General features: G+C 54.5%; 2 protein-coding genes across 5 annotated transcripts in view; one reads left to right on the top strand and one right to left on the bottom strand.

Annotated features, from left to right (window-relative positions):
• Window positions 1-11,005, top strand: part of FDFT1 (farnesyl-diphosphate farnesyltransferase 1) — an 11,851-nt gene extending 846 nt beyond the window's left edge. Inside the window, exons 2-8 of one of the 2 annotated variants that reach the window (XM_015623296.1) lie at window positions 635-732; window positions 4,275-4,458; window positions 6,348-6,476; window positions 6,872-7,063; window positions 7,662-7,838; window positions 8,062-8,214; window positions 9,346-11,005. In XM_015623296.1, the coding sequence (XP_015478782.1) occupies window positions 635-732; window positions 4,275-4,458; window positions 6,348-6,476; window positions 6,872-7,063; window positions 7,662-7,838; window positions 8,062-8,214; window positions 9,346-9,567 (1,155 nt within the window). In that variant the 3' untranslated portion in view covers window positions 9,568-11,005. The remainder of the gene's footprint in view (window positions 1-634; window positions 733-4,274; window positions 4,459-6,347; window positions 6,477-6,871; window positions 7,064-7,661; window positions 7,839-8,061; window positions 8,215-9,345) is intronic. The other variant, XM_033513119.1, reaches the window with a different exon arrangement.
• A 1,004-nt stretch (window positions 11,006-12,009) lies between these two features.
• CTSB (cathepsin B) lies at window positions 12,010-23,928 on the bottom strand. 3 transcript variants are annotated; one of them, XM_015623200.2, is made up of 10 exons: window positions 23,810-23,928; window positions 18,500-18,651; window positions 17,883-17,968; window positions 17,389-17,503; window positions 16,670-16,788; window positions 16,085-16,170; window positions 15,274-15,420; window positions 14,508-14,624; window positions 13,579-13,707; window positions 12,010-13,487 (listed from the first exon to the last, which is right to left on the bottom strand). In XM_015623200.2, the coding sequence occupies exons 2-10, from the start codon at window positions 18,623-18,625 to the stop codon at window positions 13,390-13,392; spliced, it is 1,023 nt and encodes a 340-aa protein (XP_015478686.1). In that variant the 5' UTR covers window positions 18,626-18,651; window positions 23,810-23,928; the 3' UTR covers window positions 12,010-13,389. The 3 variants fall into 3 exon arrangements, with proteins under 3 accessions (XP_015478686.1, XP_015478689.1, XP_015478687.1); XM_015623203.3 differs by having other exon boundaries at window positions 23,820-23,913; XM_015623201.3 differs by having other exon boundaries at window positions 23,747-23,893.
• Between the last annotated feature and the right edge of the window lie 382 nt (window positions 23,929-24,310).

The following is a 24,310-nucleotide window of genomic DNA, read 5'->3' as shown; positions in this document are numbered from 1 at the left end:
TCCCACCGGCTCCAAGCATCCCTGCACTGCTCGGTGCCGGTACCAATGCCGGACATCGCAGAGCCCCAGTGCTACCCGAGCATCCCGCGGCTCCGGGCATCCCTTGCATTGCTCGGTGCCGGTATCCCTCGAGCATCCCACTGACTCCGAGCACCCCGCTGTCTTCAGGCTTCCCATGCATCCCACCAGCTCCGAGCATCCCATGCATTGCTCGGTGCTCGTACCCGCATGCATCCCACCATCTCCGAGCATCCCTCGCACTGCTCGGTGCCGGTGCCCTGCGCGCAGCCCCGGCGCTGTCCGTACATGGCAGCGTCTCCGGGCACGGCGCGGCGGCGGAGCCGGGATGGGGCGGGTTAAGGGGCGGGTTTCGGGCCGGGGCGGAGCGGCCGCAGCCCCCCGCCGCCGCCGCGCCCCCATGGCGGCCGGCTGCCGGGCCGTGTCCGTGCTGCGGCGGACACTGACCCTGTCCCCGCCGCGGAAAGCCCCTCGGGCAGCGGCCCGGCGGCGGGGACAGCAGCAGCACTGCGGAGCCCCCGCGGCTCCCCCGGCCCCGCCGCCCGCCGCCCCCCCCCCCCCCCCCCCCGCCGCCCCCCGCCTCCAACCCGCGCCCCGCGCCCCGCTCTGCCCGCAGGACTCGCTGGGATGTGGCCTCCGCACCTGCTACCGGTACCTCAACCAGACCAGCCGCAGCTTCGCCGCCGTCATCCAGGCTCTGGACGGAGAGCTGCGGTGAGCGGGGGCACACCGGGGCCCGGGGAGGGGGTGCGGTGAGCCCCCGGCACTGGGCAGCTTTGGGAGGTGGCAGGTGGGGTACCACCCCAACACTGGGGATCCTCGGGAGATGGTGGGCGCAGCTTTCCCTCCGACACCGGGAATCCCCTGGGGATGGTGGGGGTAATTCTCCTCCCTGGGAGGTGGTGGGTACAATGCCACCCCAACACTGGGGATCACTGGGAATTTAGTGGGTGCAGTGGCCCCCCAGTTTCAGGTCTCCCCAGGAGAGTCACACCCAGGTGGGTGTGATGCCCCGCAGTAGCAGAGCTGGCAGGAGGTGGCCCATGCAGTGCCCCCAGACACCATTTTTCTCTGGGGGAGCTGCTGGGACATGCTGCCTCTCCCATCAGGAGCTGGCTGGGCTCACTCAGCTCAGCCCCACCCCGTGCAGAAGGACGTGGGGCTTTTCACGTCCCAGCTGGCTGTACCACATCCCCCCTCTGCAGCACATCCTTCCCCCAAACTGGGTCCCTGGGCTGAGCCTCCTGGCCAGCGGACTGTTTAACACAGGGCCTGGCAGTGTGCCGTGTGTGACACCCTGGGAATGTGTCCTGGCAGTGCCAAGGCTGCCGCTGGACAAAGGCTGCAGGGAGGAGGTGAGGAAAAAGCCTGGGGCTGACCAAGGGTCTGAGCCTTGCCTGGGAGGTGCTTTTGGAAGCAGCTGCCTCAAAACCTGCGCAGTTGTCACAGGGGGTTTGTTGCACACTCACTTTTTGCTGTGCAGGTTTTGCTGCCCCGTGCAGAAAAGCTTCAGATGGGAATAGTAACAGAGGATATAAAGCTCAGCTGGCCAGGGTGCCTTATGCCATGTAATTATTCTCCATATAATTCCTTATGTTCATTTGGTGACTACTGATTTCAGTTTTTAAATCCCCAGTTAGTCCCAAGGTGGGTTGATGATCAAATTTAGGGGTTCTGGAAGTTGTTCCAGACACATCTGATGGCTCTGCTGAGCAGTTGCAGGCACCACCCCGCACACTGGGTGATCTCTGGGGTTTCTGAGCTCTGGTTTGGCATTTTGGATGGTGCCCCATAGCTATGTCCAGTGTTTATGAAATGGTGTTTGCAGCCTGGTTGACAGGAAAGGCAGAGAAGTTCAGCGGTTTGGCTGGAATTGTGTGGAAAAGTACAAGTGGAGCCAGGAATTAAGGTTTTTCTTTTCCGTGCTTTTTCTGTGCAGAAATTAAGAAAAAAAAATAAGAAAACATTATGAAACTCGTTAGCAATGTGTCTGCCCTGTGCCTCAAACTTCCTGCAGTTTTCTTTGTTTGTCTTTTTTGTCCTTTAATCCTTGCCCTGCAGCCTGCTGGGATCAGGATCACCCTTCAGGGCACAGAAACTTCTGCCTGGCATCCTAAAAATGCTCTTGCCTGATCTTTGCACCCCACTGTTGGGCAGGGATGGTGGTTGGATTACAGCTGGCTCAGCAGTGGATGAGGAGAAACTCATTTTCAAAGCCCAGGAGCTCCACTGGAGAATTTAGGGACAAACGAGGGAAATGCAAAATAGGGAGGATAAGGAAATAGGCAGAGCTGCAGCCTTAAAGAAGGAATTAATTTTGCTGGATCAGAAAAAAAAGAAAGTGCTTGCATTGATGTCGACCCCATCAGGGAGTTCAGCTGAGCCCCTGTGGTCACAGACAGACATCCCAGAAGGGTTGCTGGAAAGTTGGGAATTTGTGGAGGAGTGCTTGGAGCAGTGCTTCCCTGGCCAGACAGGGTATTGGTAGTTGAGCTGAAACGTCTGGTTCCTCATTTCTTGGTTTTTTTTGGCCCCATGAACCACCTGTTTTGCTGGCCAGGGCCCTGCCCATGGTTAGGGTGTTTTCTGGGAGGGTGGGAGGCTCAAAACTGCAGTTTCATCCACGGCCGAGCCAGCAACATCCCAGCTGTGGGTGGTGGAGAAGAGTTATGAGCCCAGCTCATAGCTCCTCTCCTGGTGGTGGAGAGGAGAAGAGGGATGCTCCTGCCTCTCTGCTGCCAGTTCCATGGTCCTGCCTGTCTCTGGAACTCTTCAGGGTCTGTTCCTGACAGTTCAGCAGAGGCTGCGTGTCCTGGCAAGGAGAAAGGAGACCTCTGTACCTGGACAGGAGGGAGCTGCACCCAGGACAGGGCTGGAGCTTGAGCTCTGGAAGATCCAGAATTGTTCTTTGGAAGTGGGTGCTTCCATTTGTGCCCTGTCCAGCCTGACCTTGAATGTTTACAGGGATGGGGCATCCATCCCTGGACAGCCTGTGCCACAGCAAAGAATTTTTCACAGCAAAGAATTTCTTCCTTTGATTTGCCAAAATTGCCAAGGATCTAAATTCAGTATGTGATGGGAGTTAGGGAGGCAGAACTGGGATTAAATAAGTGTTTTAACTCTGCTGGGTTCTGGAATTACTGCTGGCTCTTCCCTGGGCATGATGCCCCTGTGAGAGGTTCCTGTGGCATTCCAGATTCTGCTCTGCCATTCTTGGTGGCTCCTGGAAGTGGGTTGGAGCCTTGGGCACTTGCATCCTGTTGGATGAACATTTGCAGCCTGGTTGGAATGGAAAAACTCAGTCATGCAAAGGAACAGGAGCACGAGAGAGCTGCTCATGTGGTTCGACAGAAGTGTTAAATACCCTTCTAATCAAGGAAAAAAAAGCCAAATTTAACAGTACTGGCTCTAAGAGCAAGTCAGTTTTCCCTGGATGCTTAATCACTGCTTGCACATTTTCATTCCAGGAGTACAGCACTGTCACCTGTCATTAGCATTTAACCAGATCAAGCTACTTTCCATTTGTTAAAAAACTTATAAATGCCTTTTCTCCTTGGCATATATCCCTGTGCTCATGGAGATCTGGGGATTATTTTCTACAGATCCTGGAGCTGCAGACAGCATTTCTTGCCATCAGGACTTGTTTTTGATTTTGTTGGGGTTTTTTTGTTGTTGTTGTTTTTTTTGCTTCAGCATTTTTTTGCAGAAATGTGGAGGCAGAGATAGGGAAGGCAGGGGTGGTAGGAGCAGGAGGGGAGGTGACTTTCCAGCAGCTTCCTGCTGGGATGCTGGGACACATAGGCTGCCTCCAGTCTTGTTCCTGGAGATACAAAATACAGGGTGATTTTGGCTCTTTCTGCCAGTCCTAATGTGCCTGTTGCACGGTGTGACCCCTCTATTCCCCTCCAACAGGGTAAAAGGGTTGCAGAAAGGGAGGAGTGATGGGAAAAACACACCTGGTTTTTTCCCCCTTCCCTATTTTACGTTTGCTTTTCCCAAGAAGCTGACCTCGGGCTCTGTCCTCTGGGTCCAGGTGAGCACTGGCCTTGCAGGGTTGGACCTTCCCTGCTCAGGGGGCTCACAGGCCTGGCCCTTCCCTGATACACATCTCAGAAAGCCCAAAACCATGCTGTAGTTCTCCTCATGAGGGAAAATCCTGCATTTCCTAACCTGGCTGGTATCTTCCAGTCCCAGCTGTTTGTCCTGCCTCATAGGCACTCCCAAGTAAAGGATTGCTGTTTTTTCTCCCCTCCCAGACATGCAGTCTGTATATTCTACCTAGTTCTCCGTGCCCTGGACACTGTAGAGGATGACATGAGCATCCCCTTGGATGTCAAGGTCCCAATGCTGCACGAGTTCCACTCCCATCTCTACCAGCCGGACTGGAAGTACACAGAGAGCAAGGAGAAGGACCGGCAGGTGCTGGAAGACTTCCCAACGGTAAGGCAGCCTCCTCCTTGCTCCTTGAGACACCTCTGGGTGCCTGGTTGTCCCCATGTGGTGCCTGCAGAGCTTGCTCAGTCCCACAGATTTCCCCAAGGGCTCCATCACCTGCCTGTGGGGCTGGGGTGAGAAACACAGACGTTGTGGAGCCAGAGGGGATCTGGCTGTGGAGAAGTGCCAGCCCTGGGAAGTGGCTTTTTGCCTCCTCTGTGGAAGAGCAGATGAGCATTGTCTTGAGGAGAGAGATTTGGGGTTGTTACCCGACACAGTGCATTAGTGGGAGGTGTCCCTGCCCATGGCAGAGGGCAGAATGAGATGAGCTTTAAGGTCCCTTCCCACCCAAACCATTCCATAATTCCATGGAATATATTCCATAATTCCATAAATCCATAATTCCGTGCTGTAAGACAAAAAGCACCCCCTCTGTTATTAGTAACAATATTGAACTGATTTTTTTACTATTGAGTTGATTTTTTAGGGGTTTTTCCTTTGCTCTGTTTAAGAAAAAATATAATAGTTCTGGTGAGGAGCGTCTCATTTTCTGAAGACTTTCTGTTTTGTTCAAGTTTTTACCATTTTTAATTTATTCTACCCTTTTCAGGCTTTCCCTATCAGTGGGAATGGGGTAGCTGTTTGGAGCACTGAGGTGTGTCATGAGTTTTTGTGCTCAGGTTTGGGGTGCCTGTCACAGGGGATGCCTGTGCTGGATTCCAGGTGTGCAGGGATGCAGTAGGGATGTCAGTGGCTTGGCTTTAGAGGAGCTTTTGAGAAGGTGTTTGTGACACTTTGCTGTTCTCTTGGAGTATATGTTGTTTATTTGAGGCAATCCATGCTCAGGTGTGATTTTAATAATCACAGAATTGTAGAACCATGGAATTGTTGGGTTGGGAGGGACCATAAAGCTCATCTCATTCCATCCCCTGCCATGGCCAGGGACACCTTACACTGCCCCACGTTGCTTTAAGCCCTGTCCAGCCTGACCCTGAAATTTTTGGGGGGGCATTCACAACTTCTCTGGGCATCCCCTGCCAATGCTTCACCACCCTTATAGTAAAAAACTTCTGACAATATTTCCTAGAGGTGCATTTGCAGGCTGTGCCCCTCTGTGTAGGGGAGCCACAGAGGCAGAAGCAGAGTGGATACAATTTATTTTACAGACAAACCCTTATTGCACACAAACCCTGGGCTGGCTGCAGTCACCCAGTGATGGAGAATGAAGCTTAGCACAATAAAATGTGATGCTCTACAGTTTTGGGAAAGGGAGGATGCACTTTTTAATATTTTTTTTTCAGTGTGAGAGCAACTGGGATACTGCAGGTGTCCCTGCCCATGGCAGGGGGGTTGGAATGAGAAGATCTTCAAGGTCTCTTCCAACCCAACCCATCCTGTGATTCCATGATCACATTACTGGACATGCAGTAAAAGACTTTCACACTTCCCTCACTGCTTGATGCCTTTCCAGTTGTGCCAGATGTGCCCTGTGAAGCCACAGCTGGAGAGGGCTGGGGAGAACAGAGCACCAGAAACCTCCCATGGCTGGTGTGGTGGAATTCTCTCAGATTACAGAGGAAAACAGTTCTGTGTACCAAGTGCAGTCAGTTTTGTCCTGCAGCTCCCAGATGATACCAGTCCAAGGCCACAGAGCCTTCCCAAAGATTTTGCTGTGTCTGATCTCCTGCCAGAGACCATCCTGTTTAGACTGGGAACAGGCTGAGCCTGAGCTCTAAGGACCTTGAAACAGCTCAGGTTGGGGGAGTTGTCCCAGATCTCCAGCCAGGGCAGGATTAGAGCCTGGTAAACAGTATTTTTCTGATTTCTTAATAAATGTGAGTTCTGCTGCTTTTTATTTTCCTGAACATGTTCTTTCTGTTTTTACCCTGCTACAGATCTCCATGGAATTCAGGAACCTGTCCAAGGTCTACCAGGATGTGATTTCGGATATCTGCCACAAGATGGGTGTTGGGATGGCAGAGTTCTTGGAGAAAAAGGTGGATTCTCAGCATGAGTGGGATAAGGTGAGTCAGCCCAGAGTGAGGAATGGACTGAGCATGAGCAGGGTCATGGGGTTAAGGTTGGAAAAGCCCTCTAAGATCATCAAATCCAGCCATTCCACCAGCCCTGCCAAGGCCACCACAGAACCATGTCCCCAAGTGCCAGATCCACAGGTTTTTTAACACTTCCAGGTAGGGTCCACCTTGTCTCTGTGGAAGGAGGAGACAGAGCCTCCCTGTTGGGAAAAGGTGTTTGTTTTCATGGGAAAGCTGAGACATCCCAGGGAGGGCCATGAGAACGTGCATCAAACGAACTGTCAGTTTATATTTGTAAAACTCACTGTGGCAAACAGGCAGCTCTTTGTAACTGCTCCTTTTATCTTGGTTTTTTTTTTCCCCCTTTCCCAACTTTCTAACAGTATTGTCACTACGTTGCTGGGCTGGTGGGGATTGGCCTTTCCCGTCTCTTCTCTGCATCAGAGCTGGAAGATTCCATCGTGGGGCAGGACACAGATCTGGCAAACTCCATGGGCCTCTTCCTCCAGAAAACCAACATCATCCGTGACTATCTGGAGGACCAGATGGAGGGAAGGGAGTTCTGGCCCAGAGAGGTGAGGAAAAAACCTCATAAAATTGCTGCTGTTGGCTGTACATCTTCTTGGTAAAAACAGTTCTGATGGCAGCTGGCCGACATCTGTCTGCAGCGCTCTGGGGACAGCTGTGGGGACAAGGTGATGTCACCACACACTGCCAAGAACTACTTTGGCAGCTTTTTCTCCTCTCTGCTAGGTTTTCTCTAGGAGTGAGGGAGGATAAGACTGGCTGAGATCCCAGGAGGGTACCTGCTCTGCTCCCAAAAGCAGGACCAGCTCTGCCTGTGCCTGACATGATGTCCAAAAATTTTTCTCCCCCTTTTCCATGTGGCTCAGCTGTCTCACAGGGCATTTCTCCATGTGTGACTCCCCTTTTCCTTGCCCTCCCTAGGAAAGATGTGGAGATGAGTTCCACCCTCCTCCTTTAGCATCTCTTTGTGTACACCAAGGCCGCTGTCACATCTCCACAGGCTGCCCTTGCTTTTCTTTATCCCAGGAATGCTCCAAGGCTGTTGTGTGGGGGGTTTTGGTGGCTCCTGTTGCTCTCCCAGCCCTGGTGTCTCTCTGATGGCATCAATGCACCCTCCAACTCATCAACACTTACCTTGGTGTTTAGGTTTGGAGCAGATATGCCAAGAAGCTCTCAGACCTTGCCAAGCCAGAGAACATCGATGTGGCCGTGCAGTGCCTCAATGAGCTCATCACCAACGCCCTCCACCACGTCCCTGACGTCATCACCTACCTGTCCCGCCTCAAAAACCAAAGTGTCTTCAACTTCTGCGCTATCCCCCAGGTGAGCTGAGCTCCCAAGTGGTTCCTCATCCTCTGCAGCCCAGCTGGTGAGGAGCTGGAGGTGGAGGAGGTTCAGTGTCGTTGGTTTTTTGCTCATTTCTTGGCTCCTGCCTTTTGTGGTGTTGTTGAGATTGTGGCTCCACTCCATGGGTGTCGCTGTGGACAAGGTGACCCCTTGGCAAATTCCTGGCAGTGCAGTAAAGGCTTTTCCTGTGTGTCCTCAGGTGATGGCCATTGCCACGCTGGCTGCCTGCTACAACAACCAGCAGGTGTTCAGGGGGGTGGTGAAGATCCGCAAGGGCCAGGCCGTCACTCTCATGATGGATGCCACCAACATACAAGCTGTCAAAGCCATCATGTACCAGTACGTGGAAGAGGTAGGCTCAGCAGCTTGCTTTGAGTCATTTCTGGCTGTTGCTGTCCCTGTTGTTGGGGTGGAATTGGGAATACACAGGGATCTGTTCATCAGTGGTGGTGGGGAGTGGTGACCCTGATGGGGTTTTGGCCCGGACCAAACTGTGCTCGGTGTGATCCCTTGAACGTACCCTTGTTCTTGTGTTGGGGAGTAGGGACTGGGGCCAGTGGCATCCTGGCCTGGACCAGCAGCAGTGTGTCCAGCAGGACCAGGGCAGTGCCCGTCCCCTTGACCCAGTTCTGGGGTCAGTTTTGTGCCACTCACAACACGAAAGACACTGAGGAGCTGGAGCGTGTCCAGAGAGGGGAACGGAGCTGGGGAAGGGGCTGGAGCACCAGGAGAGGCTGAGGGAGCTGGGAAGGGGCTCAGCCTGGAGAAAAGGAGGTTCTGGGGGGACCTTTTGACTTCCTCCCGACTTTAGGGTCATGGGGAGATTAAAAGTTCACATGGAGAGTCAACTGGTGGGAAAAAAACACCCCCCTCCCCAAGACCCAGTTCCAGTGAGGGCTATTAAATAAGAAGACTTCACTTATGCAGCAGGGAGACCCCAAACTGTGGGTTTTTAGAGCTGCCCTTGTGAACTGTCTGGTGCCATGGCCAGGGACAGTGACAGGGCTGCAGGGCTTCAACCCAGGAGAGGATCTCTGCTTGTGCCCACCTTGCTCAGAGTCCTGCAGACGAGTATGCCAGAGGCCATGAGAAGAAAACCCCAAATGCCACAGACTCAGGTGATGATGTGGCTGTTTCCAGGCAGGAACATTCCCACTGGACTGAGGTGGGCTGTACAGTGAGTGAGGATTGCAGGGTGAGAACCCCTGATCCCAGTAACACCACTGGTCCCAGTAACAGCACTGGGGGCTGAGGGATCATGTCCAAGACCATGTGGTTCATGTCCCATCATGGGGAGCCCTCAAGAGGCAGCTTGGCTTAGTGCATTTCCCAAGGGAGATGGCCCCTGGATCCAATCCAGTCGTCCCTTGCTTCATGGCACTCCACCACCGAGCTCACTCTTGGCCCTTAAAACTTCAACCTCATCCCATTTTCCTCCTAAACCTCCCGTGGGAGCCATAACTCCTCCTCCCTCCTCCTTTAGATCTACCAGAAGATCCCGAGCACGGACCCCTCCTCCAACAAGACGCAGCAGGTCATCGCCTCCATCCGCGCCATCAGCCTGCCCGGCAGCCCCATGGCCTCCCGCCACCACTACTCGCCCATCTACCTGTCCTGTGCCATGCTCCTGGCAGCCCTGAGCTGGCAGTACCTCAGCACCCTCTCCAAGGCCACCGAGGACTACGTGCAGGCAGGGGAGAACTGAAGGGCAGTGCCTGGCTGGGGGACGAGCGGTGGCAGATGGGCGCTGGGGACAGGAGGCTCCTCGTCCCCGCCGTGGGGGTGACCCAGCACTGGGACAGTGACAGGGATGGGGCACCGGGGAGCTGCAGCCCCAGGGTGGCACTTGCTGGACTCCATCCTCACCACCCTTGCTGTCTGCTTGGATGGCTGCAAATGCTGATTGGAGTCTTAGTGTTTGGGGTTGAGTGTTATTTTTTTTTTCCCCCGCCCTTCTTTCGTGTTTACCTGAATATTTTCAGGTTTTGGGTTTGTTTGTTTGTTTTTTTTCTTTTAGGATGGTTTGAAATAGAAACTCCAGCTGTTTCTTTTCCTCCTTGAGATTTGAGGCATCTTTCCAGCTCAGAGCTGAGCAAAACCCTGAGGGTTTTTGCCTCCCTTTCTTAGGCAGCCTCTTCTCCCTCACCTGCGGTGCCTGCTCCGTGCTGGAAGGATGCTGCTTCAGCTGGGAGAGGAACATGCTTCCTTATCCAAGGAAAAAGCTCTGGCCGCTTTCTGGCCCTCAGTGATTGAGATCCTGCAGCCTGGAAACAGGCAGAGGCCACAGTCACATTTCTGTTGTGCTGAAGGATGCTGAAATGAGCCCTTTTAATGTTAAATATATGGGAGGTGAGGTACTCTGTCCACCTGAACGTGGCCCCAGCTGAACAGCAGCTGTGCAGCTCCCTGCCCTGGGACAGATGGCCCCTGCAGTGACACAGCTCTCGTTTCAGCAGTGGGAGGTGGTTAAAATGAGAAGGGAGCTGCCAGCACAGCCCTGAGCTCACAATGCCGGGCCTGACTCCAGGGCAGGCTCTGGCTCTGCCCTGACTCAGCCCCAGGGCAGGGGTGGTCCTGGCAGAGCAAGGCAGGGGAGTGAGAGTTTGCTGGCCCTCATGGGATGCCTTTTTTAGGGGGCCATTTGTCACCCTGGAAGGCAGGAGTGATCCCTGCCCTGAGCTGGGAAGGCTGGAGCCACCCAGGGGGTGACCAGGGCAGGTTTCCCTGGCCCACTTGGCTCTGGCTTTGGCTCAGACTGACGTGTGAGCTGCAAGAGCCTCCCGCTGCTGTCTTCAAACGCATCAGGCTGGACTTCCAAGAGGAAACAACACTCTGAGGGCAAGTCCTGTTCTCCTGGGGTGGAGTGTTGTTTTCAAGGTCCCTACCCACCCCCTTCAAATGCTGCTTTGCTGTCCTGAAGGGAAGGAGAGCCCATGTCCTGGTCCAGGACAGAGGTGCAGGATGGTGGCCTTTGCAAGGCCAAGCCCTTGTGGCCAGACTGTTACTCAGAAGGAGAAGCCCTACTCCACAGTTCCTGGTGTAGTTTTAAGCTGTTGTTCTAAAGAAACTCGCGGTAGCTCTCTTTGTGCAGCTTCCCGTCTTGTTGGAATTAAAAGTTTTCTTTGGGAAAAAAAGTTAAAAAATTCCTGGGTCTTTTTTTTTCTTTTTCTTTTCAGCTGTCATTTCTTTTACACCAGCAAGTTCCCCACAAGTTACAAGCCCTCAGCTCATGAAATTCCAATGCACCCTTGGTGCCAACTCCGGGTATCAAAGTACAGCCCCCATGTGCCAGACCTGGAGGAAGGATTTTAACCAGAGGGACAGCTGAGGGTCCATAAATTCACCTTGAAAGGAGTGGTGGCACAGGTCTGGGCCACAGGCATGTGCTTCAGGGCCCTGGTGCATCCTCAGGGATGCTGGGGACAAGTCCTGGCTGCTCTCTGCTCCGGGTGGAAGCACCTTCCCCACAGCCAGGACATCCCAAGGGGTGGCTGTCACCAGCAGGGCACAGGACAGGGCTGGCAGTGACCACACCTGCACAAGGGACAGGATTCTGTCCCCCTCAGGTGAGACCCCACCTTCAGAGCTGCCTCCAGCCCTGGGGCCAGCAGCACAAGGATGTGGAGCTGCTGGAGAGAGTCCAGAGGAGGCCATGGAGATGTTCCAAGGGCTGGAGCCCCTCTGCTCTGGAGCCAGGCTGGGAGAGCTGGGGGTGCTCACCTGGAGAAGAGAAGGATCCAGGGAGAGCTCAGAGCCCCTTCCAGGGCCTAAAGGGGCTCCAGGAGAGCTGGAGAGGGACTGGGGACAAGGGATGGAGGGACAGGACACAGGGAATGGCTTCCCACTGCCAGAGGGCAGGGATGGATGGGATATTGGGAAGGAATTGTTCCCTGTCAGGGTGGGGAGGCCCTGGCACAGGGTGCCCAGAGAAGCTGTGGCTGTCCCTGGATCCCTGGAAGTGTCCAAGGCTGGATCAGCCTGGGACAGTGGAAGGTGTCCCTGCCCATGGCAGGGGGTGGATCTGGATGATCTTTCAGGTCCCTTCCAACCCAAACTTCTCTGAAGACAGAAGGGTGTCTTGGCTTCTGCCACCACAGATGGGTTGTCTGGAGTGGAAGCCAAGGAGAAGCAACCAAGAGCCAGGAGCTGAGACACTGGAGAAATCATTTATTGGCACAGGTGTTCCAGCCAAATGCAGCACAGCTCTGCCTCACTGCTGCCTGAGCAAGCAGAGGTAAGGGGCTATTTTACAGTGCATGGAGAGCCTGCTTCACACATTTCAGACCCGTAGCCTCAGCTCAGTAATACATTTTGTGCTTTAAAATTAAAAAACAAACAAAAAAAAAAAGCTCTTTGCTATATTAGTGTTGGCAAATCACATGATTCCTCCTGTACACAGCCTACTACACCTTCCCCCAGTAACAAAAATAAGGTTTTTTACCTTCCTTAATGCCTGTGGCTCAAGAAAAAAAATCTTGAATCATCTCCAAATTAGTAAGACACCTCCAAGCATCGGTTTGAGCTCCCTGAAGCAGACTTGAGAGCCATCATCAGCTCAGCATCAGCACCTACAGCCCCAAAGCACCCCAAATTTGGGTGCTGCACCCTTACCCAGGCATGACCTGCACACATCAAGCTGCTCAGCCGCAGAGGAGAAGAGCTGTGCTCTTTCCAGCTCCCTCCCAGATGCTTGCAGGATATTTGATCAAAGGCTCATGGAGCTCCAGCCAGGCCCTTCCCCAGCATCAACAACCCCAGACTACAGCAGATAAAAAAGCCAGTGAAGAGTTGAGGAAAGAAGTGGTTTAAAAAGCCAGGAGGATGGAGCAGAGCAGGCGATGCAGGAGGGACTTGGTGCAGGCAGCTCAGGCCAGAGCCACCCCCACATCAAGTTCCATCAGTATTTTGTCGTTAATTGGTCTAATTTTAGCCAATTCAAGGCACACACTCACAGGAAATTCTTCCCTGCTTGTTTCGGGTGCTAACAGTCAGATCAACCCATCTGGGGGTACACAAATCCCCCCTGGCCATGGCTTTCCAGCAGCATCCACCTCTGCTGCCCCACCAAGTCCCTAATCCCAGCACAAAGCTACTATTTTCCTGCCCTCCCAGTAGCAAACTGGGCTGGAAGGGGTCCAGGCTAACCAAATTCCAAGAGGCCAGCGAGCTCTCCAGCAGTCCTCTGAGCAGGGAATGCCCCAATGACCTGCTGTGACCCACCAGAAGCAGGAGGTTGGCAGAGAGCAGTTCCACCTCCAGCTCCACCGTACGATTTAAAAAACAAAAACCCAAAAATTAAAAAAAAAAAAACACCGGAAAAAATCAACCCATGAACAAAAAAAAAAAAAAAAAAAAAAAAAAAAAAAAAAAAACCAACCCATGAAAAAAAAAAAAAAAAAAAGATAAAAAGCTTTAATAAAGTAACCTGTACTAGAGTCTCTTTTAGAAGGGAGGGGGGGTCTCTGCACCCAACCCACTATCAGTTAAAAGCATCAGGGACTCAGGGTTATTTGTGGTTTGATCAGAGTTACATCCTCTTCCAGTACTGCTCCGTCCTGGGGATGCCGGCCACAACCTCGGACTCGATGCCACAGTGGTCCTCTCCTCGCAGGATTTTGAAGAAGCCTGGGAGAACACCAAGAAAAGAAAAAAGTCACCCTCTCCATCCATCTGAGGGGAATGGGGTGGGGAAATGGGGATTCCTGGTGGCTCTCACCGTTCTCCCCCCAGTCGGTGTTCCAGGAGTTGGCCACCAGCCAGTAGGGAGTGTCGTTCTCCACGCCCCAGCCCAGGATGCGGATGGCGTGGCCTCCCACCTGCTCCCCAGACACGTGCTGGTAGACCCCTGCAAGGGAAAAAGAACCCCAAAATGTCAACAGGCACCGCCTGTCCACATCACAGAGCGCTCACAGCCCGGGGGCCACCCAGTATCGCAACCCCAGAGCGGCTGAGGAGGGGTTTTTGGCTAAATGGGAAACTGAAACTTAGTGCAGAGTCTGGAGGAAGGAGTTCTACACAGGGAGATAGTGATAAGACAGAAGGGAAAGGTTTTAAACTAAAAGATGGGAAATTCAGGTTGGGTGTTAGGAGAAAATTCTTCCCTGTGAGGGTGGGCAGGCCCTGGCACAGGTTGTCAGAGAAGCTGTGGCTGCCCCTGGATCCCTGGGAGTGCCCAAGGCCAGGCTGGACAGGGCTTGGAGCAGCCTGGGATAGTGGAAGGTGTGCCTGCCCATGGCAGGGGATTGGAATGAGATGGTTTTTAATCATTATCTTCCCACCCAAACCATGCCATGATTCTGTGACTGATGCTCAGCACCAGCCGAGCACACAGGACACCCAGAGACATTCCCCAAGGGGCTCAAAGGCACTTCACAACAAGAGTTTTGAGGCCCTAACATCTGGGCTGCTGTTGTCAGCTGGAATTTGGGTTGCTTCCCATCAGGGCTCCTTCCCTGATCCAGTCCCAAGAGCCATTACCCTTGCGATGGATGCAGGAGATGGCATCTGCCCACACCACACCACACACTCAGGCGTGAGGCTGAGATCTCCAGGTCTGCAGAGACAGCCCAGGACCACAAAAGAGGGACCCTGTGGATGAAGCAGGGAACAGAGCTCCCCCCACCCAGCCCCAGTGCTGCTGCTCACCAGATTTGTACATCAGGAAATCCTCATAGACAATGAAGGCTCCTTCCACTGGGCCGTTCTTGTAGATCTCAGCCATGATTTCCTTCTCACTGCGAGGAACTCCGTAGGATGTGATGCCTAAAAGGAAAAGAATTCCCACCCTTAGGATGCCACGGTCAGGCCACACAGGACGGCCCCACCAAGCTCAGTGTGACCCTGAAGGAGTCCTCTTGCACTTAAATTCAGTTTAAATCCAAACCCAGCAGCTCCAGAGGGGCTGACACAGCCAGGCAGGAGAAGTGGGAGTAATTCCAGAGGGAATTATTTCATCTGAGTCCTATTCTGTACCCAAAGACCTATTCCAGACAGCTTTAGTGGGAATGGACATTTTTCCCTTGTACACTCTCCTTTTTAAAACCCAAAAGCCTCAAGGTGAAGACAAATCTCCAAGAAACAGCTGGATTATCCTCAATGTGCAGGGCTGGCTGCTGCCAAGACTTGGAGCTGGCTTTGACACCAGATGGGGCTCAGCACCACACTCCTCAAGCCAGCCACATGCACCACGATGACTCAAACCAGTTCTACCAGTTCCCCCTTCCCAGCTGAGTCCCAGCAAACACAAACTGAGGGTATAGCACACTCAGGTTTGCTCCAGGACCAGCAGAATGGAGCCTCCAGGGACAGGGGGAGGAAAAAAAACCCCACCAGGAACGCATTTGATCCTGCCAACCCCTCCCAGCTCCCATGAGGAGCAGCTTGGAGCTGCTTTGGAGACCACCTCCCTTACCATAGTGCTTGTCCTCCTTGTATGAGGGGGAGTAGCCGGGCTCACAGTGCCGGCTGCACCTCGGGGTGCCCCCTCCCTCCCCGGTGCAGGGGGGCCGGCTGCCGTTGACGTGGTGCTCGCAGGGTGGGATGGAGTAGGGCCGGCAGCCTGTCCAGGACAGAGGTGACATCAGCTGGCTGTCCCCAAAGATCCCACCAGCCACGCTGGAAAAGGCACCAGAGGCCCCCAGGGAAGAGCCTTTCTGCCTGGGGAACCCCACAAATCAGTGGGGTGCAGGAGGTCTTCCCCTGCAATGGGATGGGCGATCCCTTCATGAGCAACCTGCTTCCCACCAGACCTGCTTCCCACCACCTCCCTCTCCAAATGGTGATGGAAAAGGTGGAAACATGAACCAGCTGATGGTCAGGACAGGGGGAGGCAGAGGATTCCAGTCTGGAAGTTATTTTTTGAGGGGGAAACAAGTCAGGAGGATTCCTGACCTCATCCAAAGTGCAGTGAACTGCTCCAAAAGCAGCAAGAACACAAATTTCACAGCCAGATTCATTCCTGCTGTGGAAACAGGAGCCTTGGGGGGTGTGTTGAGGCCTCTTTTGAGGCCTGCTGCCTCTGGGGGCTGCCCAAGAACCCTTGTCCCAAAGGAGTGACTCGAGGGAGCTGCAGGGGCAGCAGCTGGGACTGCAGAGGTGCTCGAGCTGAAGGGGGGAGCAGCCACAAGGATGCAGACCAGGAGAGAAGCATCCCAAAACTCATGAACCTTAGCCAAGCAGGGATGCTCCTCCTTGCTTTCTCAAGGGTCTCTGCCAGGACTTACCCACGTGGGAATCGTAGAGACCCCCGGACACGAGGCCCCTCTCTGTCCAGTACCTCCACGCGCCGGAGGGGTAACCACCATTGCACCTGGGGGGAGAGGCACCAGCTCCAGCCCCAGCCACCCCCTTCTGGGAAAGGCAAGGGAATGGAGCCACCTTGGGACGGTTCAAAGGAAGGTTTGGGCATATTAAGCCTTTTTCCAGTCTGTTCTTTTCTTCCCCAGGATCTCCCTTGAGAGCACCCATGGCTGCAAATGCCAAAGTGTCTCCTTAGCAGGTCCCTGAGCAGCTCCTGCTGCCAGGAGCAACAGGACTTGGAGACTCAACCCTGTGCTCAGCAGCTGGGAAAGCCAGGCAACAGGCAAAAGGCTTGTGCCTGAAAACCAAGGATCCAGGGCCATGAAAGGATTCTTCCTTTGGCTTTGGCAGCTGCCAGCTCTGTGTGGGAGAGCATCACTTTCTGCTTGCAGCCATCACCATCCACTGTGCTGGGGGCAGGATGTGTCCCAGGGACTGGAATCATCTTTATCTTCCCCTCTGCTCCTCCCAACCACCTTCCAGGTGCACAAGGACCAGGAGCAGCTCACCCCATGCCACACTCAAAGCCACAGCACGACAGCAGGTCCTCAGCTGAGACCTCCACGCTGACCTTGGCGTTGGTGTGGACACAGATCCGGTCTGAAATCGCTTCCACAGCACCAAAAGCCTGAGGGAAACCCCAAAACACCCATTAGAGCTGGCCAGGGGACAGAGACCAGGAAACCCCCTGGAAATGAGTGCAGAAAGCATAGTCTGGGTGAGAGAAGCCACCCAGAACCTCAGCAGGATCCCACTGTGTTCCCTCACAAAGGGCAACAAAGATGCTCCAAGGGCTGGAGCCCCTCTGCTCTGGAGCCAGGCTGGGAGAGCTGGGGGTGCTCACCTGGAGAAGAGAAGGATCCAGGGAGAGCTCAGAGCCCCTTCCAGGGCCTAAAGGGGCTCCAGGAGAGCTGGAGAGGGACTGGGGACAAGGGATGGATTGCAAGGACAAGGAGGAATGGCTTCCCACTGCCAGACGCAGGGATGGATGGGATATTGGGAAGGAATTGTACCCTGTGAGGGTGGGGAGGCCCTGGCACAGGGTGCCCAGAGAAGCTGTGGCTGCCCCTGGATCCCTGGAAGTGTCCAAGGCCAGGCTGGACAGGGCTTGGAGCAGCCTGGGATAGTGGGAGGTGTCCCTGCCCATGGCAGGGGGTTCAGCAGCAAATACAAAGGCTTTTGCCCAGCATATTTCACAAACACAGCACTAAACTTGCCCTGTCCTTACCCAGCAAGAGCCACAGGAGCCCTGGTCTCTTATCTCACTGATGGTGGGACAGTTGGGCCACTGCGTCCGCGAGTCGAAGTTATCGGGCAGCTCCATGTCTGCAGCAAAATCCACCCTGTGAGGAGAGGAAAACCCTGCCTCAGGAACTCCAGACAACCACAACCAGCTGCTCTGCACTCTCCAACCTCCTCTGAAGGTGACCTGGAGGACGAGGGCTCCTGTTTGCTTACTGAAAGAGCATAAATACTTGTGCTGTCCCCAGACCAGGTCAGCAGCTCCTCTAGCATGTTCCTTTTCAAGGATAACAAATTGCACAACTGGTCAAGCATCTGGCAGGACACAGGGTGGATTTTCCCCTCATGTGTGCTAATTCCATGAACAACGTCCACCCTGCTGCCCACAGCCTGCCAGGAGAGCCCCTCACCCAGCCCAGATGCTCATGAAGGACCCACACAAGTTTTCCTGGAGCTTCACCTCCTCCTCCCTGCACTCACCTCTCGGGGAGCTTGGGCCCACCCAGGAAGGTGCCACAGAGTTTCTTCACGTAGCTCATGTCAGCATTGTGGAAGTTGTGCCCTGCCTGGGAGAGACACACAGAAATGACTCTCCAGAGCCACCAGGAGCATCTCTGGGACCACAGCCTGGTGCTCCAGAGCTCCCTGAATCCCAACCAGAGTCTGACACTTGCTGCAAAGCCCAGGGGCCAAGGGCCAACTACCTACAGAGAACACAGCCCAGGATTCAGGATTAGCCCATCAGGACCAATAAGGTCCAGCTCGAGGTTCTGGACACAGCAAACTGACCAAGGAGGGTCAGGTCACCAGTAACTGGACGCTCCCTGCTCATCTCCAGCCTTCTGCAGAGTTTCCTGCTCTTACACTGCTCCTCCTGCTGCACAAATTCATCCTGCCCTGCTCCAAAGAGGAGCTCCACAGTTCCTGTCCCTGCAGGAACCCCATCAGCATCACCTCACTGGAAAAGTCAGCTGGGACCAAGGCTGGATCGATGCCACCACACCACAGTGACACTCCCAAAGCTCAGCCACTGAATCCCACCAGGGGACTGCCAGCAATGCATGCCCAAAACAGACCCAAATCAGCACAGTACTCACCTTCCAGGTGGTGTTGAGCTTGTTTATGTGGTTGACCAGGTCATCGGAGAGAGGAGGGAAGTAAGGAACGCTGCGAGCGCTGGCCAAGGCCACCAGGACACACAGGAGGGACACAGACGGCCACATCTTGGCTACTGAACAGGACACTCCACCTGCAGCCACATAGGAGCATGGTTGGAAACATTCCCAAGGTGGGCTCAGCTGCAGCAGTGGGAGGATAAAATGTGTGGCTGCACCAGATCCCAAATTGTCCCAAAGGTCAGGAGAGAGGAACAGGAACAGAATCACAACCCCCCCTGAAGCTCAGGAGAAATCAGACAAGGCAACCTTGTTTGTTGACCACTGCAGGATTAGCAGCAGCAGGAAAATACCTTTTGAAGCAGATCCAGGGGATTTGGAGGGTATTAAAACCTGTGTTTACATCCACAACAGTGGAGAATAAGGACCAGGAGAAGGAGTAAGTGACAGCCTATCTCCACACCAAACTTCAGGCATGGGACTTGACAGGCCCTGGCCCTGCTCTTCCCATTAAATATATTACTCCAAATTACATCTTTGGACTTTAGAGCCTCATTTGGCCCAGCCTGTTGCCCTGGGGGTGTCACAGCCCCGTGTGTGACCCCAGAGCTGCAGTCCTCTGCTCCCCTCCCACTGGGGCTTTTCCCCAGGGAGGTGCAGGGTATGAGGAGAGCCCAAATTTGGGGATCAGAGATGCAGGGGAAACCCAAGAGCAGGAAAGAAAGGACCACAGCCTCCTGTGCAGGAGCACAAGCACCACCCAGCCCACAGACACTGCAGGGCTCCGTGGTTTCCCTGCTCCCCTTTAACCTAATTCACATCAAATTGCCCAACTTCAAATCCAACCCCAGCAGCCACTTGTTCCACGTCCCCACGCCTGACTCAGACACATCACAAGGCCACGAGCTCCTTTATCTCTGCAAACACACCAGGGCACCCTCCTCCTCCTCCTCCAAACCCTCCCAGCTCCCTCCCGCCAGCCCCACATCCACCCCAAGGAGCCCCAAGCCTGGTGAGCACCCCAAGACCTCAGATCCCTCACAGCAGAGATATTCAGGCTTTAATTCCTGCTCAACTCAGCCAGCTGAACGTGTAATCACCTTTGCAAGCCCGGCCTTAAAGCGGACACGCAGCAGCAGAGCTGGCTGAGCAGGGGATGGGGATGGGAGACACACACACACCTCCCTGCTGGCTGCTTCCACCCACTCACAGCCAAGTTTAGCCTTTCCAGAGAAGAAAACCCAGCAGGAGTGTCCTACTTTCTGCCAGCAGTGAGCCCAGCCGGCTGCAGCTCGCTCTATAAAGGGGCTTTTTTTCTCCTTTCCCACTCCTCCTTCCACCACTTATTTATTTATTTGTTCCCTCTTTCTTTGTGCTTTCAGCAGGACGCTCAGCCAAAAAAAAACAAAAAAAAAAAAACCCCAGCTGAGTTTCAGCAGCACTCCCACTCCTAAATCTCACCTCTTTGAAGGGGTTTTATGCATATTTTCAGGGGTTTCGTGAATGTTTTCTTGCTTAGAGGTTTCTGCAGGCAAAGGACCCGCTGGCTGTGCTCCCCTGCTTGCAGAGCAGGGAGGAGGTTACACCCAGGAAAAAAAATATACACTTTGTATAATTTTTAATTATACTTTTATATACAAAAATACACCTGTGCTTTTTGCCCACAACAGGCCACGGGAAGCCTGGCAGGTAACCAGCCTGAGCTGAAGCACCTTTTTAATGAAAAATCTTATTTAAAAAAAAAAAATACACAGACAAATATCAAACCCCAAAACCCTCTGCACTTCCTGCAGTGAACTCGGTATTTTCTCATAGCAGAGGCAGGAGGCGTTTTTTGAGGCCAGAAGTCACATGATTACACTTTTTATTTTCAGCATTTTTTTATTTCAGTCTGTGAATCTGCTGACAGGCTGAAAACCACCCTGCCAGGCATCGATGTGCTGCTCCCAGCCAGCTTTTGAGGGACAGGCACGGGACATCTCCCATCCTCAGGTTACCAGACCACACTCTCCAGGCAACCCAAAACCAAACTGAAAATAGATCCCAGCAGTTTCCTTTCCAACACACAGAGTTTCAGCTCTGCTGCTTTGCATCTGCACCGTGGACATGGCCCAGGGCCAGCAAATCCAAGAGCTGGGAGGCCAGAAGGGTTTTCAGGCAAAAAAAACCCCTTTTGCCAAGTCTCCTGTGAGCATGGAGCCTCCCTATGGTTCATGAGAGAGCTGGGGTGTCCAGGGTGGGAAAGAGAAAGATCCAGGGAGAGCTCAGAGCCCCTTCCAGGGCCTAAAGGGGCTCCAGGAGAGCTGGAGAGGGACTGGGGACAAGGACTGGAGGGACAGGACACAGGGAATGGCTCCCCACTGCCAGAGGACAGGGATGGATGGGGTATTGGGAAGGAATTCCTGGCTGTGAGGGTGGTGAGGCACTAGAACTCTTGGTTGCCCCAAGAGATGGGGGATGCCCCATCCCAAAAAACATTCAGTGTCAAGCTGGACAGGGCTTTGAGCAACCTGATGTATAATTAAAATATACAGTTAAAGATGTCCCTGCCCATGGCAGAAAGGTTGGAATTAAATGCCCTTTAAACACCTCTTCCAACCCAAACCTTTCCATTATTCCACAAGGTCTCCCACGGCCGTGAGGTGGGAGCTGACACTCTCAGCTGGCACCAGGTATCCCAAGATCTGCCTGGAAAAGGAAGGGGAAATCCTCATCCCCCGTGGGATTTCTTCCTCCCTAACCCCCCTCTTTTCTCCCTGGCTTTATCCTGTGATAAAGGTCTATAAACAGGACACACAGGCACGGGACTGGCAGGACGGATTCCCACCAGCCGTGGGTCACGTGCAGCCCAACCACAACAACCCCAGAGACCCTACAGCGACAGAAGGCTGCTGGTTTCCTTCCTCACCCTCCTGGCCCAGCTGATCTGAGCAGCAAGAGCTTCCCCCAGCACTGTGATCTCCTCCTCACACCCCTCCTCACCCTAAAACCTCGCAACTGTTTAAACCCCAGATCAGCAGCCTCAAAACCAAAATTGCAACACATCTGCTGCATCCCAGCATCCGCCCCCTGCTTTGTGCACAGCAAGCAGGGCAGAGGAGTTTCCCCAGGAACCCCCAGCAGATCCTTTCCCTCTGCACCCCACAAGGTGTCCAGAGGTGCCCCAGCTTCAGGGTAACCCTGGCTAAGGATGTCCCACAGCTGACACCCCACCACAGCCCATCAGCCTGGAAACACAAACAAGGCTGCTGGGCTTCTCAGGACACTTCAGCTTCACCCTGCAGAACTCCCCAGGTGGCAGGAGGATCTTTGGGGCTTGCAAAGAGCCCCTCGGGAGAGCAGAGAACACTTTGAGATCCCAAAGCATCTCCTAATGTCATTTCTTTAGGGATGAGCAAGAAATAAACACCCACCAGCACACCTGACCCTGGGCAGGACAGGACACTCACGATCCAGCCAGCTGGTCAGAGGGCATTTGGGCCAGCTGAAATGGAGAAATTGAGTGCAGCCCCTGTCCCAGGCAGTGAGGAGGAGGCAGCGAGGCCGAAGGCTCTGCAGGAGCTGCTCAGAGCAGCTGCAGCCTGCGAGGGAGGAGAGGAGCCGGAGGGCTGTGGCTGTGCTGCTGCTGCAGCATCCACCCACAGCCCTCGGTGCTGTCGCAGAGGAGGAGGAGGAGGGAAGGAGGAGACACCACCCCAGTGCCATCTCCATCCCTCCTGCCCCACCTGGGAGCCAGGGCAGCTCCCCGCCTGTTTTCTCACGGACAGAGCTCCTGACAGTCGAGCCCTGCTGTTCCAGACCTCAGCAGGATCGCACATCACCCTCCCAGCTGCCAAGCCCTTCACCTTCACCACAAAGGTCTCCTTCCCCAAAACAAATCCCTCAAGTCCCATTTAACTTTATCTAAGGAAAAGCAACGACCCAACCCCCGAACCGCCTATTCCGAGCCCAGCTCACACGACCAGGTCGGGGCAGGTCAGACCACAGGTAAGTCACAGCCCTGAAGCATCTCCCAGCCCCTGCAGGCACAGACGGAGGCATCCACACCTTCTCCGAGGCTCTGGGGAAGGTAAAAGCTGCCCCACCCTCCCTTCTACAACACCCCCAGCCCTGCAGGGCCAGGGGTGCTCAGCACAGCCCAAATCATGTGTCCAGCTCAGCACCAGCCCTCAGCCTGGCCGAGCTTTGTCCTTTGTTCTCTGCCAGGGCTTGTGACTCCAAACCACAACAAAGCGAACCCAGAGAGGTTCAGCTCCAGCTCCCGATCCAGCTCAGCCTGCTGCGCCACCAGGTGAGCTTGGTGGCACCAAACCCGTGCTCTGGGGACTTCATCACAGCTCTTGCTGCATTATCCAAGCTTGAATTATGTTTTCATCACGGAAAAAAACCCCAAAAAACAACATGAGGCGCTCCTCACCACGCTTATTCCCTTCTAGCAAAGCCAGATCGCTAACACAGCTCAGATAACAGAATCCTAGAGAGGTCTGGGTTGGAAGAAATCCTAAAGATCACCTCATTTAAACCCTACTGGACCTGGCCGCTTTGCATCTGACAATTCCCTCCTAAGACAAACTGCAGCACTCACCTCTGCAGCTTCCATGCACAGAAACCACAAGATTCCTCCAAAATGAAGACCAGTCCATAAACCAGAGCCTTGCACAAGCCCACAGACACCCCGTGCTACGGAAATCCCTTCCCTTCATCCGCAACCCAGAGAGAAATGCCAGAAGGAAGCGATCTTCGCTGTATCACGCCCGCAGAGCATCCCTGAGAGTGGGATGTGGGGATGAGAGCCTCATTCCAGGCCGGAGGGACACATGGCAGCTTCTCCAGCGCCATTCCCAAGCCATGGTCCCGGTCCAAAGCCAGGCTGGGCATCACGGGATGTTCCCAGGGTGCCAGACCGACCTCGGCGTCAGCTGACGAGCAGAGGGCTGCGGTGTTTTTCCTGTCTCGATCGTAAAAACAAGGTTTCCTCTCTGCTCCCGTCACCCCTCCTGAAGGTTTGATGCGTTCTGAGTGTTCATTTTCCCCGCACCAATCTGCGCCGCAGCGCATCCCCCTCGCTCACCCCGCATCCCGCACTAGCCACGGACAAAAATCCCCCAAAGCGCCGCTGGAAAAAGTGGGGGACGCTGCTGCTGTTGTCCCTGCGGGTGTTCCTGACGGTGCCCTGGAAGGGGGTGCCCCATTGCCGTGTCCCCTGCGCCATAGCATCCCGTCCCTTACCGCTCCCCGCCGCCGCACCCGCTGCGCTTCTTGTGCGCGTCCTGGGGACCCACCGGGACTCACCGGGACTCACCGGGACTCTCCGGGACTCTCCGGGACTCTCAGCCCCGCAAGTGCTCGGTAGCCACAGCCGGGGCAGCTCCCGGAGGCTGAGTCATCCCGGGCCGGCCCGCCCCCGGCGTGACAGCATCCTGCCGGCTGCCCGCCCCCGGAGCCCGCCTCCCTCCCTCCTTCCATCCCTGCTCCTCTCTGCTCCTGACTGCTCCTCTCTGCTCATCTCTGCTCCTCACTGCTCCTCACTGATCCTCACTGCTCCTCTCTGCTCCTCACTGCTCCTCTCTGCTCCTCACTGCTCCTCTCTGCTCCTCACTGCTCATCTCTGCTCCTCACTGCTCCTCACTGCTCCTCACTGCTTCCCTCCTTCCTCCTGCCTGCTTCCCTCCGTTCTCCATCCCTGCTCCATCCCTGCTCCTCACTGCTCATCTCTGCTCCTCACTGCTCCTCACTGCTCCTCACTGCTCCTCTCTGCTCCTCACTGCTCCTCACTGCTCCTCACTGCTCATC

Source organism: Parus major, chromosome 3 (assembly GCF_001522545.3).
Source record: "Parus major isolate Abel chromosome 3, Parus_major1.1, whole genome shotgun sequence".
NCBI lineage: Eukaryota > Metazoa > Chordata > Aves > Passeriformes > Paridae > Parus > Parus major.
The sequence above is the reverse complement of the archived record's forward strand: the minus strand, read 5'-3'. Positions and strand labels throughout refer to the sequence as shown.

Excerpts from the sequence above, each read along its gene's own strand:
- CTSB (XM_015623200.2), bottom strand. The coding sequence starts at position 18,625 with ATGTGGCCGTCTGTGTCCCTCCTGTGTGTCCTGGTGGCCTTGGCCAGC. Across the intron at positions 17,969-18,499 it reads AGCTCAACACCACCTGGAAG|GCAGGGCACAACTTCCACAA; the intron begins GTGAGTACTGTG and ends TGTCTCTCCCAG. Across the intron at positions 13,488-13,578 it reads CACCGACTGGGGGGAGAACG|GCTTCTTCAAAATCCTGCGA; the intron begins GTGAGAGCCACC and ends GTGTTCTCCCAG.